The 15208-nt window shown below is 37.1% G+C and overlaps 1 protein-coding gene across 1 annotated transcript; it reads right to left on the bottom strand.

The window, feature by feature from the left end:
- Window positions 1-280: 280 nt before the first annotated feature.
- On the bottom strand, window positions 281-10093 carry LOC118803494 (junctional adhesion molecule-like). Its single transcript, XM_036563987.1, has 5 exons — window positions 10082-10093; window positions 8516-8909; window positions 4635-4916; window positions 428-526; window positions 281-339 (listed from the first exon to the last, which is right to left on the bottom strand). The coding sequence occupies exons 1-5, from the start codon at window positions 10091-10093 to the stop codon at window positions 281-283; spliced, it is 846 nt and encodes a 281-aa protein (XP_036419880.1).
- Window positions 10094-15208: the final 5115 nt, after the last annotated feature.

Genomic DNA, 15208 nt, shown 5'->3' with positions numbered 1-15208 from the left:
AATAATAATAATAATAACAATAATAATAATAAAAATAAGAAGAAAAAGAAGAAGAAGAAGAAGAATTCATATCGCTTAACATCCATCAATTTTTGGTGACGCCAAAGGAAGCTGCTGACAAAGAAGCAAACTGGCAAATTTTAGCTCACTCTGTCAGATAAGGCAAAATAACCACTTCGCTTTTAATATTTCAAATAAATGACAATTAAAAAAGGGAAAAAAAAAATCTTAAATATTTGGCTGCCAAATGGTGAATTCATGCTGGTGTTGTTGGACTGCACTACTCCAGACTGACCACTCCATCTCCATCAGCAGTGCTGTAGTGAACTCTGGCAGGATCTGACAGATATAGAGACAAAACACTGCATAAATTAACATTTACAAGTAAACTTGTTTTATTAGAACAGCTTGAATGTGTAGTTTGTACCTTTGTTTCTCTTGGTGTGATAAACCACAGCTACTATAATGTGGAGAAAGATCACAGTGACCAAGGCAAAGGGGATGAAGGGCAGAGACTGTGGAGGTTCTGCAACAAGTAATGGATCATATTATTCATTTTATCTAACAGCACTAAGTCTTTAATAACCATTATGTATGTTCATTTATAGATGTTGATCAAAAAATGAGGTGGATGATTTCTCTGCAGAACCAAACTCAGATGTACGGTATGATCAATATCTTCATCTCTACAGACGTCCTAAATGCAATAAGAGTGTGTTAGTGACAGTTTTCCTGTTTACTCTGAGCTGTGTTTACCATTAACCACGCTGGTAAATGACTGTCCACATGATGTAAACGTAAACGGGACTCATTGGACCAGATGAGCTTCTTCCATTGCTACTAGCTCCAGTTCCCATATTCAATTTAGGTGCTTTCTACAATGGACAGGGATTAGCATGGGACCTCTGACAGGTCTCCAGCTACCTAAGACTACTAGACAGAACATTAGCCAGAACATCACACTCTCTCCACCAGCTTGTCTTCTTCACGCAGTGCATCCTGGTAAATGACTCATTGGACCAGATGACCTTCTTAAATTGCTATTAGCTCCAGTTCTAATGCTCATTTTAGGTCATTTCAATGATGGACAGGGATTAGCATGGGCTCTCTGACTGGTCTGCAGCTACCTCTGACCACTGTCAGTAGGTACTCACCACTATCTGACTGCCTGACCCAGTCATCTGACCATAACGATTCAACATTTGTTAAAGTTACTCAAGTCTTCATACCTGCCTGTTTCTCCTACATCCAACATGTCGACTACGAAAACAAACTGTTCATTTATCTTCTAACTTATCCCAGATTTTGACATGCATAATTTTTGTGAGATAATCAGTGTCCTTCGCTTCATTTGTGAGTGGTCATAATGTTTCAGCTCATCAGTGTATAATTTGTTTATTCTGGGTTTGGAGTGGTTTTGGAGTGATTCTGCACATTTCAATGGGACACACTTGGACATTTCCTGAAAATCACATGAACATGCAAACAAGTACAAAAAACCAGAGGACTGACCTTTGAGACAGGCTGTTCATCACAGCAGTGAATAAGTAACCAACTAAATAACTAACTAAATAAGTAACTAAATAAATATAAATAACTAACTGAATAAAAACATGCAGTAAATGTTTACCAATAAACAGTGAAAAGACTGATGAGGTGAAGTTAATGTAGGGACACTAGGTAACAAACACAGCTAATGATGATCATATGCAAAATTTTGAACAGCCCTGTAAAAAACATTCTTTCTTGTTTATTGAAGTGATAATAAGTGAATGCGTCTTCTACACAGAACAAACTTACGGTTGGATTTTAATATACAGAAAGAAAAAAAAAAACATGAAATATAAAATATGTCATAACTTTTTCATGGACCACATTTTTAATAGTTATAGTAAATTAATATAAGCCCAGAAAGATACGATAAAAAATAAATAAATAAATACATACATTAATAAAAATGCACCTGCATTTATGTGTCACATGGTTTTCCACTACTGAAATGTGCCTTGAAGAACATAAAAGTTACGCTAACTGGCTAATAATAGTTAGTATGCTAATCCAAGTTTTTTTTTTTTTTTTTGTTTTTTTTTAACCTAGTCAGGGAAAGGGGAAAAAACAGCTGCCCCTTCTGGTCAAAGCTGATGTAACAGTATTTTTATGTATCTATTCATTTATTTATTTACTTGCTCATTTTTTGTTCATACAGTAATCAGAAAAAAACTGAGAGAGAAAGCTGTGTTTTTGAGGTTTTTGATGGCTGAGACTTTCCATGTAATGCTATAAATCTTTCTTTGGCTGTTTCTGTTATGATACACAGGGAGATACACTTGAAAGAGGCCCTGAATATTCTGTAATAACTCTCACTAGGACAAAGCAATCTGAACGAAACAATGTGCAATGTGCTTCTCAGTATATGGAGCTTCAAACAAGCCGTGATGAGGTAGGCGCTGGACAGCCAACGCAACATTTGCAACTTCCGGGTGCAGACCCCCGTACCCCTTCATGTGTCTGGCAGAAAATGTAGATCACTCATGTAATGCAATCGATTACACATGTCAAGGTATGTAGCGTATTTTTTTGGTTCAGATTGCTTCATACTAACGTGAGTTACAGCAGAATATTCGGGGCCTCTTTTGAGTGAATCTCCCTGTACAGGCAAGGAAAATAAATGAAGTGGAACACAGAGTAAGGAAGGCTCTATCATAGGCTTCAGTATCATCTTCAGGGCTTTAGTAGTAAATAATCAGTATTGTGCATTTAGTGTGCATTAAAATGTGCAGACGTGTTCTCTGTAGAGGATGTTAACTTATTTTAACTTTTTACATTAACAAAAAATCATTTGACTAAGGTGCACAAACTTCAGCATAAACTTTATGTGAACAGTGAAGAAAAACATTGACAGTGTATAATCTGTGTCAAGGACAATTTAAAACACGTAGAATGTGTTAAAATACAGCAAAATCACACAATTAATAACATTTTCACACTTTGAAATGTTTCTCCTGTCCTCCTGTGTGTAGTGGTGTAAATGTAAAAAGGAAACAAGATATAAATCAGAAACTGTGATCAACTGATGTTTTCAAAGACTTTCAAAAATTTCTAAAATGTATAAATGTTAATCTTTAGATATCAGTTCACTGTGACTACAGAAGGAGAATAAAGCTGAACAGCAGAGACGTCTGTAATAAATACCTAATGAAAGAATGTCCAGCTGGATCACATTAAAAATAGCTTTGTTTAGTGTTGAGATGACAGTATAAATACATATTCAAATAATGTTTTACCTTCAACAGTGAGTCTGATGTCTGTGTGGTCACTTTCTGTAAGGTCATTCTGTAACCTCACCACAATTTACCCTCATACACACATCATTTACATTAAACATGGAATAAAATGATCACTACTCAAGTGTTTGTAAATTTGAATTTTATATATGCAGTGAAGTGACAGTCTAATGGCCAGAAGAAGAGGGTTTTTGGAGGCCAGATGATCTAGATGACCAGACGATAAGGACTCTGGAGCGCATCCTTTTTTTTTTAGTATAATTTTCTTTATTTATTAATATTAATGAGATTATTAATGATACTGATACTGACTACAAATCAAACACATGTTAATACTGTGAGTGTGTATCTGTACAGTTTGTTTGTGTAACAGAAAGTGTTCTTGTTAATTTTCTTCCCTGTTGTTTCTGATTTTCACTAACACTTTGAGCTGAGTGACACATACTTTGACTAACACTGCTTCAATGCATTACTCTGAAAATCACGTGATTATTATGTATTTATTATGGTTAGTCACAGTGTGTTATTGCACGTTTATAGAAACAGGGGGCGTCACACCTAGATTTTTCAGAAAGCACATGAACACGAACACAAACCACAAGTGTGAACATTTAGACAAGCAGTTCATCACATCAGTGATAAAACAAACAAATAAATAAATAAAGGACTGAACGTTTTACAGTAAGTGTAGATTAAACACTTTGAACAGAGATGTTCAAACTCTTATATATGACAGTGTGTTTTATTAGCTCTGTTTATCATCTTGTGTCTCTGATTGAGCTTCACAGTAAACAGAGTGAAGCTCATGCAGAGACACAACATAATAAACAACACTGACAAGACAAACAGTCATATGGAAAAGTTTAATCATCTCTGGTCAAATGACCTGATTTGCTGATTTTCAAAGTGGAAATAAGTGAAAACATCCTCTACACAAAAAATAAATATGGCATTTTTTCTGCTAAGTGACCAGTTTAATGAAAATTCATATTAATATGGAAAAGAAATAAAATATAAAATATAATATGTGCCTCAGCTTTTACACCGGCTATATTTTATGTTGAAGTTTTTCTCCCAACATATTAAATTCAGAAAAAAAGTTATTTTACATTAAGTTTGCTCTCTGTAAAGGATATTTTAAGTTACACTGAGTAAATCAACAAATCTGTCATTTGAATGACAGGTACACAATTCTGCACATGACTGTAGATGAAGAGTGAAGAGGAGTGGATGTTTACAACTCATAATTCACTTTTAGATACATTTAATTATAAGAGTTGAAATTCTTTATAAATACAAACTGAGACAGCGTTTTACCTTGTACAGTCAGTCTGATTATTAAATGTGAACCTTTAACAGCACAGATGTAAAATCCATCATCCTCTTCAGTCAGATGTGATATGCGTAGTGAGAGATTTCCTGGAGAGTGACCATTAACCAGCTGAACTCTGTTTCTGTACTGACCACTCTCACTGGATATCTCTTCCCAGTTTGTTGTGTTTCTGTTGTCTTTCTTCCAGCTGAATCTCCCAGATTTTTTGCGTTGGTCAGTGCAGTAACAGGGCAGCAGTACTGACCCTCCTGTATGAGCTGTGATATTCAGTAGTTGCTCTCTGTTCACCAGAGTGCAGCCTGCAGAAACACATATCAATCAGATCAGATTAATTATATACTCTTTGTATGACATCATGAGTTTCTGGCTGATTGTCACTTAATGATATCAATCAAAATATCAAATCTTGTTTATAGAAAATGGAAAAAACAAACAAACAAACAAACAAAAATAACATAATACATAAAACATAATATCTACATCAGATGCACATTGTTGCTGTCCAAAAACCCCTCCATGTATCACAATTTCCTTTTCAGTTTTTATTTTTCAGCATTATTTGCTCACAGCAGCTTTTCTTTATATTTTCTCAGAATTCCATAACAGGTGGACCAAAGAAATGGTCTGAAATGTCATGGGAAAAATTAATAATTAATAACTTACATAAAAAGTAAAAGAATATTTTTGTTTCTCCTGTAAAGTTTCCTTTTTTTGACAGTAAAGGCATGAATATATAATGCTGTATTTGATTATGTTACATGTTCAATGTCAAAACTTGAACTCGTACTAACTGCCATTTTTGACTGACACATAAATTAATAGAGTATGTTTGTATTTTTGTAGCATTTTTCCAGAGAAATGTCACAAATCCGTGAAGTCCTAGCAAGGATCTGGACTCGATCTCCCAGATTCCTGTGGGAGATCACATGACTTCTACACTTCCTTTGAACTTGGAAACTCACACGGACTCCATCTTCCAGAATCCTCTGGGAGATCACCTGACTCCTGACTTTTCCTCACGGTCCTATCAGCACTCTAGATCAGCAGAATACTGATGTGTGACACCTGTGTAGTTGATCATATGACCTTCTTAGTTTAGCTTATAAGCCTGGGCTTTAGTCCTAGAAAGTTGTGAGGTATTGTTTCTGTTTGCGAACTACTGAGTGTTATTTCTGTTGTGTATTTCTGTGAATGACCTGTACTTTTTGTTTCTCTGACTCTGCCTTTTCATCTGCCCTTGGGATTGTTTCCCTGGACCTCCGATTACTGTTTTTGACCTTTTTTTGCTTGTTTTTGTAATACGTCTTCTGCCTACCCCTTTTTGGATTGTCACAAGAGTGATATGTTTGTTTGTTTGTGTCTGCTGTGTCTTCTGGATTTGAACCCTGCCTGATTTTCGACTACGACCTTGGACTCTGACTTCACTAGTAAAGCCTCCTTTTTGTTCTTTAACCGCAAGCGTCTGAATTCTGTTGAAACATTACAAGAAAAGCTACAAAGTTATTCAAAACATTAAAGAAAACAAACAAAACGAAAGAAAAAATACATATAATAAAGAATAATAATAAAATTAATAGGAGCAAAAAGGCACATAAAAGGAGACAAGATCCACACATATACACACATAAAATAATTTTAAAAAAAGAAAAAAAATGACTATTCTTATATGAAAACCAAGGAAGTTAAGAGTTAAAATCTGTGTTTGGATGGGTCTTAATAACACCCCCCCACACACCTTTATTATACAGTTAGATAAAAAACAAAAACACAAAAAAGCAAGACATTCAACTTTTACAACTTGTAGCAATTTTAACAATTATAACCAAGGTAGTAATCAAAAATAATAAACGACTGAGGAGTGGGGTTAGGTGGCCGGTGCAAGTGTGTGTAAGTGTGTTAACTTTCTTCCTTGTTATCTCTGATTTTCACTAACACACTGAGCTGAGTGACACATACTCTGACTAATACTCAGGGCTGTTGGCTGGGTGTGTAAAGATCTGAGGCTCAGCCCGGTTCATTGTAGAAGAGTTTTGGGATTTCAGCCCCCAGCAGTGTTTTTAAATGAACCTGTAAAATCTGCTCATTTTTTATTTAATGTGAGGATTTACCCATCAACAACATGGACATGGACTCAGAAATGTTGACTGACATGTCTCATAAACAAAACCATAAAATAACCAATAACAAACAAACAAACAAACAAATAAATAAATAATAAAGATATTCCTCTCTCTCCACATCAGTCTATTCTACACGCTCCTCTCTTCTAACAGAGGAACATTTTATCTACAGTTTTATATATTTTAAAAGTGAAATAGTCATTTAGTAAAACTCTTCTAAAACCAAACCATAAACAATATTTTAAATATGAAAGATAGTGCTAAAACTCAGCATCCCATCAGGGTGATGTTGTGTCCTGATAAACACTGTTAGAGATCTGCAGCCCAAACAGAGCCCAACAGAATATTGGATAAACATTTTTTACCTACAGTATCAGGATTAATATGAGTGATTGTTTAAGTTCACTGTAAAAACTGATTTGGACTTGTAAGTATGTAAGTAACCTGGCAGCCTTAAAACTTGAATATACTTCAAGTAATGAGTTAAGAGGATTTTCTGTTCTGTTAACTCACTATTTGTTGTGAAGTCACCCTGAAATTTTATAGAAATATACAGAAATTACAAGCACTCATGTATTTTCTCCCTTGCATTTTTAAACACGCTTTCTTTTTCTCATGCTTTGACCGTAACACACTCTCTCTCTCCCCTGTTAATACTGCTTCAGTGCATTATTCAGAATATCATGTGTTTATTGTGTATATAAAGTGGTTATTCACAGTGTGTTATTGCACATTTATAGACACGGGGGGTCACACCTAGATTTTTCAGAAAGCACATGAACATGAACATAAACCACAAGTGTGAATTTTTGGACAGGCAGTTCATCAAAGAAGTAAGTAAGTAAGTAAGTAAGTAAGTAAGTAAATAAATAAATAAATAAATGTTTTACTGTAAGTGTAAATTAAACACAGTGTTGTTGAAACTTTTGCATACGACTGCATGTTTTATTAGCTCTGTTTATTATCTTGTGTTTCTGATTTAGTTTCACAGTAAACAGACTGAAGCTCATGCAGAGACACAAGATAATAAACAGAACTAACAAGACACACAGACATATGGAAAGTTTGAACACCTGGTCAAATGACATGATTGATTTTCATAATAAAAATGAGTGATAACACCCTCTACACAGAACAAACTTAGATATGTTTTTTTTTTTCATTATTTCTCCTAATATGTTGAATTCAGAAAAAAAGTGTCTTTACAGTAAATGTAAACTCTGTAGAGACGTTTAACCTTATTTTCCCTCAGAAAATCTACAAACCTACAAAACATATCATTTAAATTGAAGGTACACATTTTGCAAATGACTGTAGGTGAATGAGGAGGTGGAATGTTTAAAAAGTGTTTAAAAACTACTTCTACACAGAAGCAAATAAATGAATGAATGAATGAATGAATGAATGAATGAATGAATGAATGAATACAGCGTTTTTGGGTAATTTTAGTTTAAAATATGGAAAAGAAATAAAATATACATATAAAATGTGCTATATCTTTTACACAGGCCATAATTTATGTTCTGCAATATGATCAGTTCAGACAAAAAATAAGTTTACATTAACTGTGTCCTCTGTAGAGGATGTTTTAACTTATGTTCACTTAGAAAATCAACAAAACCTGTTGTTTGAATGGAGTGTACATATTTTTGCTCATGACTGTTGGTGAAGAGTGATGAGGAGTGGAATGTTTAAAAACTCAGTCAGTTTTCTATGCAGATATATTTAATTATAAGATTTAAAATTCTTTATAAATGAAAACTGAAACATAGTTTTACCTTTTACAGTCAGTCTGATGTTTAAAACAGAACCTTTAACTTCACAGTAGTAATCTCCTTCATCCTCTTCAGTCAGGTGTGATATGAGTAGAGAGAGATTTCCTGGAGAGTGACCATTAACCAGCTGAACTCTGTTTCTGTACTGACCACTCTCCCTGGATATGTCTTCCCAGTTTGTTGTGTTTCTGTTGTCTCCACCCTCACTAGATATCTCTTCCCTTCTGTTTCTGTTGTATTTCTTCCAGCTGAATCCCTCAGGTGTGGTGTGTAGGTCAGTGCAGTAGCAGGGCAGCAGTACTGACCCTCCTGTATGAGCTGTGATATTCAGTAGTTGTTTTCTGTTCTCCAGAGTGCAGCCTGCAGAAACACACATCAGTAAGATCAGATTAATTATCTACTCTTTGTATGAGATCGTGATTACAGTTTCTTTATATTTAAAATGTTGAACGTCAACCTACAGCTTAGGATGATTATACATTTTTGACATAAATCAAAATATTAAATCTTCTTTACAAAAAAGGAAAACTATCTCTCTCTCTCTCTCTCTCTCTCTATATATATATATATATATATATATATATATATATTAGGGGTTCAGGAAAAAATTTATTCTTAGATGCATCGCGATGAGGATGTGAACGATTCTGAATCGATTCACACATGTCAAAATTGATTTTCTAAATATTTAATTTATAACATAATGTTGACGGAACGCAAAAGGCGGAAGCTGGAAGTGTGGAAGTGCAGCGCCCGGACAGTCTGCGGCGGCACGTAACAAAAACACTACTGGATGAGTGAGAAAACCGACCGGCTCCCTCTGCATTAAAAGCCAGGTTAGATCAGGAGTCACAACACAAATGATAAGAAGAGCCATTTTGTCCTTTCAACAAAAATCAAACAACCTTGGCAACCACAACAGTGGTTGTCGTTACCGGCTCACTCGGTTCCCACGTGGTCACGTGTTTGTTTGATGATTGGCTCAAACTGAAGTTGGTTTTACTCTCGTCTGTTTGATGCTATAGTTCGGTAGTGTTGTTAATTCTGTGGGGTGTATTGGTGTATTGTTAGTTAGTGCTCTCTCTCTCTCTTTCTCTCTCTCTCTCTCTATGTCTCTGTCTTTCTTTTTGCTTTCTGTGTTTGGTAGTTAGACTAGACCTCAGGTACAGCTCAGTGTAGGTTTTGTACCGTCCATGTTCTCTGTCTGAGGTAAGATTAGTCCAGCCTAAATACTGGGCTGTTGTGCTGTTTGTTTGTCTGTTTGCGCTTGTAAGTATTACACCCTCGTCAGTAGGAGAGTCTCGATTAAATTCTGTTTTGCCCCAATCAGTTTTCTCCTGCCGGTCACCCCACACTCACCAGTTCTCCCACCCTTCCTCCAGTTCTACATCAGTCTATCAGTTTAATCTGCTCACTGCCCTGAACCATCGCCATTTGCTCATTATGTAATGGAGTATATGATGTGTTTAATGTCAAAATTGAGCTTGTGCTAATTGTAATTCTTAACTGGCAAATAAATTTAGATTTGCACATCAGTAACTCAGATAATAAGATAAAAAATACACTCACCTTCAGAGACATGTAGCCCAATGAAGAGAAGATAAAAAGTCAGCAACATTCTCACTAGTAAAACAACACTGAGTTCACAGCACACTGACAGCTCCACACCCAGCACTACACTAGCCCTGTATACCACACTGAGTACACAGCTCTCTCAGCAGCTCTTCACTGGAGTCTAACCCACTCTAATGTCCGTGCAGCTCACAGGAGCTGTGTTTAAATCAGCTAGACCGGAACTCTTCTGTCTTTTAGAGATTTTATCAGCAGCTTCTTCAGAATCACAAACCACACAAAGTGACATGGTGGCCTCTGAGTCATGAGAACACTGACCGTTTCCTTTTTTGCAGTTCACCCAATTGGATACAAGAAATAGCCAAATAAAGACACCTCTCTAGTGCATTCACATCCTTGCAGAAAAAAAGACCCATAGACTAATATGTATTCCATGTTGGTCAAAGCTGGTTCATGCTGGTTTATACTGACCTGTTGCTGGATGATTCTGTGTTAACTAATCACCCACTATGGTCATGCTGGTTGATCAGCATACCAACATGCAAAACAGCACATATGCTGGTTTTGCTGGTGACCAGCATTTTATTCTATTGTTTTTTGCCAGCAGAGCAGCATCCAAAACACAACATATGCTGGTTTATTTAGCAGAGATGATCTTCCTAGTCAGAAATTACAAGAATTGACTTATGTATATAGATAGATAGATAGATACACAAATACATGCACACACACGTCTATATGTGTATGTGTGGCCATTTCTTAGCAGTGTTATGCTGATTTGTTGTTGGAGTCCATAATCTTTTGTTTATTTTAATCTATCAGCTCTCCTTTCTGTGGTCTCACTAGTTGTTTTCTCTGGCCCTTTTTATGGTAATGAGATGTGAACTCATGCTGCTGAAACATCTATGTGGTCTACATCTCTATTTTCCAGTAGCTATAATAGTACTAAATGACGCTATGATTCGGTGGGTGAAGCCACACTGACAGGAAACCTGATGGGGCCTCACAGACATAAACACCTGCATGAGTGAGCCAGAGTGCTTTATTTACACATGCATGATAATATCTCACTTCCTGTATAAGAAGTTTGAGTGTGTCTGGTTGCCACTTCTCACTGGAGAGTTTTCCTGCCTTTGCTTCTTGACTACTTTGAATTGGACAGTGTTGAATTAATCTTTTGAACTTTGGAGTTTCTATTTTGTCATTTCTCCTCAGACGCACATAATCCAGAGCCTCAGACGCTGCAGGAGGCCACTATTGCTGCACTCCACTGCTACTTTTTCCCCTATCTGCTGCTCGTCTAGCCTACCCTGATGAGATATACACCTTATCAGCATAGTTGGTGAGTAAGTGTCCACCCTTTCAACTACCTGTGTCCAACAGTCTTTTGAATGGTGAGTCACCTCTCCCCTCTCATTCTTCTGCTAGGTGTTGGCCTGTCAGGGCTTTGGTCTGTGGTAGCTACACAGCATCGCAGTTCAGTGAAGTGCAGCTTATGTGAACTTGGATATCTCATGAATAACTATGTATGTGGCTGTAATTGGATTCAGTGGCTTCATCAGAGTGTTTATATTGGTGATATTTGCTAGCTTTGTCTTGGATATGTTGTTGAGGTATAAACCATCACAGCTTCATGGCTTTAATTCTAGGCCTCGTCTTGATTCTGTAATATGTGATTATTTCAAAACACTTGGAATTGTATGTTGCCCAAAACACATTCACTGCTCTTCTAGACACGACCTGAACTATTATTGTTTGACATCTGCTCTTTCATCAACTCAGTCCAACTGGTTAGAGCACTGTTTGAATTTTCCAGTTGCTGAAAATTCTCACTAGAGACAGAGTTCACAACATATTAATTCACTGTTGTTGTTTGCTTTGTTAAATTGTCGGTGCTTAATAATGAGATGTTTCTCTGTGATCATCCCATAATCCAGACATGGTGCTTCTTATGGAAAGATGGCAAACACCCAATGATTATTTACAGCTGAACCTCCTTACTTCTCTTGGTTACAGTCATCTGTCAAAGTCTCATTTTATGTATCAGATCCTTCATGTTTCTTTGTTTCCTACCTAACTAGCCCTTTAAACACACCATACTCCTCACCACCCCTTATACATTCACTCTACCTATTACATGACATAGCTCTCTCTTCAAGGGTCAGCTGTCCCAACGACCCACATAGACAAAACAAAGTCCCTGGGATGCGCAGAGTCACAGCCAGAAGTGTTGCAGGGTGTTTGTTCCAGTGGTTCTCACACTACAACAGGTATTGTTATGTTAAGTTAGGGCCCTAAAGCAGAGGACAGTTTTTTGAAGATAGATTTTGAATATAAACTATATTGCCAAAAGTATTCACTCATCCATCCAAATCATTGAATTCAGGTGTTCCAATCACTTCCATGGCCACAAGTGTATAAAACCAAGCACCTAGGCATGCAGACTGCTTCTACAAACATTAGTGAAAGAATGTGTCGCTCTCAGGAGCTCAGTGAATTCCAGCGTGGTACAGTGATTGGATGCCACCTGCGCAACAAGTCCAGTCGTGAAATTTCCTCACTACTAAATATTCCACAGTCAACTCTCAGTGGTATTATAACAAAGTGGAAGCAATTGGGAACGACAGCAACTCAGCCACGAAGTGGTAGGCCACGTAAAATGACAGTGCGTGGTCAGCGGATGCTGAGGCGCAGAGTGCGCAGAGGTCACCAACTTTCTGCAGAGTCAATCACTACAGACCTCCAAACTTCATTTGGCCTTCAGATTAGCTCAAGAACAGCGTAGAGAGCTTCATGGAATGGGTTTCCATGACTGAGCAGCTGCATCCAAGCTTTACATCACCAAGCGCAATGCAAAGCGTCGAATGCAGTGGTGTAAAGCGCCGCCACTGGACTCTAGAGCAGTGGAGACATGTTCTCTGGAGTGACGAATCACGCTTCTCCGTCTGGCAATCCGATGGACGAGTCTGGGTTTGGCAGTTGCCAGGAGAACGGTACTTGTCTGACTGCATTGTGCCAAGTGTAAAGTTTGGTGGAGGGGGGATTATGATGTGGGGTTGTTTTTCAGGAGTTGGGCTCGGCCCCTTAGTTCCAGTGAAAGAAACTCTTAATGCTTCAGCAGACCAAGAGATTTTGGACAATTTCATGCTCCCAACTTTGTGGGAATATTTTGGGGATGGCCTCTTCCTGTTCCAACATGACTGTGCACCAGTGCACAAAGCAAGGTCCATGGAAGAACTTGACTGGCCTGCACAGAGTCCTGACCTCAACCTGATAGAACACCTTTGGGAGGAATTAGAGCAGAGTCTGTGAGCCAGGCCTTCTCGACCAACATGAATGTCTGACCTCACAAATGCGCTTCTGGAAGAATGGTCAACAGTTCCCATAAACACACTCCTAAACCTTGTGGAAAGCCTTCCCAGAAGAGCTGAAGCTGTTATAGCTGCAAAGGGTGGGCCGAGATCATATTAAACCCCATCAATTTCATATGTATGTGAAGGCAGATGAGTGAATACTTTTGGAAATATAGTGTATTTAAAGATAAAAATTAAACACTGAAAGGGGTCAAACTGAACCCAAATATGACAAAAACACAGAATTCTCACATTCTACACTTGCTTGACATTTTCTTCTCTTTTATCATACTTTTTGTTTTACCTGAATTACCTGATACCCACTGTAATGCAGTTCCATGAAGGGTAATATTAATGCTACAGCCTACAAAAACATGTTAGACAGTTAATGCTTACAAATTTGTAGTAACAGTTTGGAGAAGTTTCTTTCTTCTTCCAGGAACTGTTTCTTGTGCCTCTGTACACAAAACAGGATCCATAAGCATGAGTGGCCTGCTCAGAACCCTGACCTCATCCCCAATGAATATTTTTGGGGATGAACTGAATAGTCGACTGTGATCCAAGCCTTTCTGTCCAAAATCAGTGTCTGACCTCACAAATGCTCTTTTTTCACAAATGGGCACAAATTCAAACATACATCCTCTAAAATCTTGTGGAAAGCCTTACTGGAAGAAGATTGGAGGCTGTTTGACTTGTAAATGGGGTGTGTGTGGGGGGGTCTCCATCTTAATGCACAAGGTTTTAGAATGGGATGCTCAGCTAGATCATGTAGGTGTGATAATAAATTGTCCACATGCTTTTGGCGCAATATAGTGTATGTAAATAAGCCATAAGAGGTGCTAGTCGAGACCGGCTTTAATCCTGCATTTTCATATTTCTCAATTTATATATAAAACGTATTTATACCAATACAACATGAAATCAGTTTATATGTACTCAGTGTTTTACTTTTTCAACAAAATTCCCACTTTTTAGTGCAAGAGACTATTCAAACAATTCAAAATGATTGAAAAAAAATGTGCTCATTTAAGGACTTACTTTTAACACAAAATGTGTTAAATGTGTTAAAACAGGTAACACAACTAGCTTCATGTAATTTAACACATCTCCTGTTACACTGTACACATAGCACTAGGCACACAACACATCATATACCAGTGTGATGAATCCTCCACCCAGCTGTCAATGTTGCCTAAAACTAATAACACTTCATTATTTTATCTCACTGGAAAAACTTACTATCTGACTGCACTGTAAAAAGGGATGTGTTAAATTACAGCACAACTACTTGTGTTACCTGCATTAACACATTTGTGTTGCTTTAATACAAAAGTCACAAAAATATGACATTTCTGAGCACAATATTGTGTCTAGTTAAGGAAAACTGTGTTGTTTTAACACATTTCTTTTAGTAGTGATACATAAGTGGCTTTCTACCAACATCAAAAACAACCAAAGATAAAACCTTTTTCTAGTGACATTTTTTATTTCAGTTGTACAAATGCTATGCAACAATTCGTATAAGACCAGGTGCTGCCAGCACTCCATTTAAACAGGTTTCACCAACTTGACAAGTTAGTTAGTTAACACAGGTTAATGGTTAAAAGGTTAACTCATAGAGAAGAGTGTCATGTTCCATTCATCTCACAGTGAGCTTCTTTTTCCACTGAGACAGAGAGCAGCTAGCTTGTTTCTACCTGCCATGATCAAATTGCTATCCACAACACTGGTGCTGAAGCTCAGCTGGAGGATGCAGACTCAGAACCATGGA

Source organism: Colossoma macropomum, unplaced genomic scaffold (genome assembly GCF_904425465.1).
Source record: "Colossoma macropomum unplaced genomic scaffold, Colossoma_macropomum, whole genome shotgun sequence".
In the NCBI taxonomy this organism is placed as follows: domain Eukaryota; kingdom Metazoa; phylum Chordata; class Actinopteri; order Characiformes; family Serrasalmidae; genus Colossoma; species Colossoma macropomum.
Note: the sequence above shows the minus strand (reverse complement) of the source record. Positions and strands in the feature narration are given on the sequence as shown.

What these genes read in the sequence shown, in the direction of transcription:
- LOC118803494 (XM_036563987.1), bottom strand. An exon ending in TTACATCTGTGCTGTTAAAG is followed by an intron (nt 527 to 4,634) that starts GTTCACATTTAA and finishes TACTTGTTGCAG; the next exon opens with AACCTCCACAGTCTCTGCCC. An exon ending in TCACACCAAGAGAAACAAAG is followed by an intron (nt 340 to 427) that starts GTACAAACTACA and finishes TATATCTGTCAG; the next exon opens with ATCCTGCCAGAGTTCACTAC.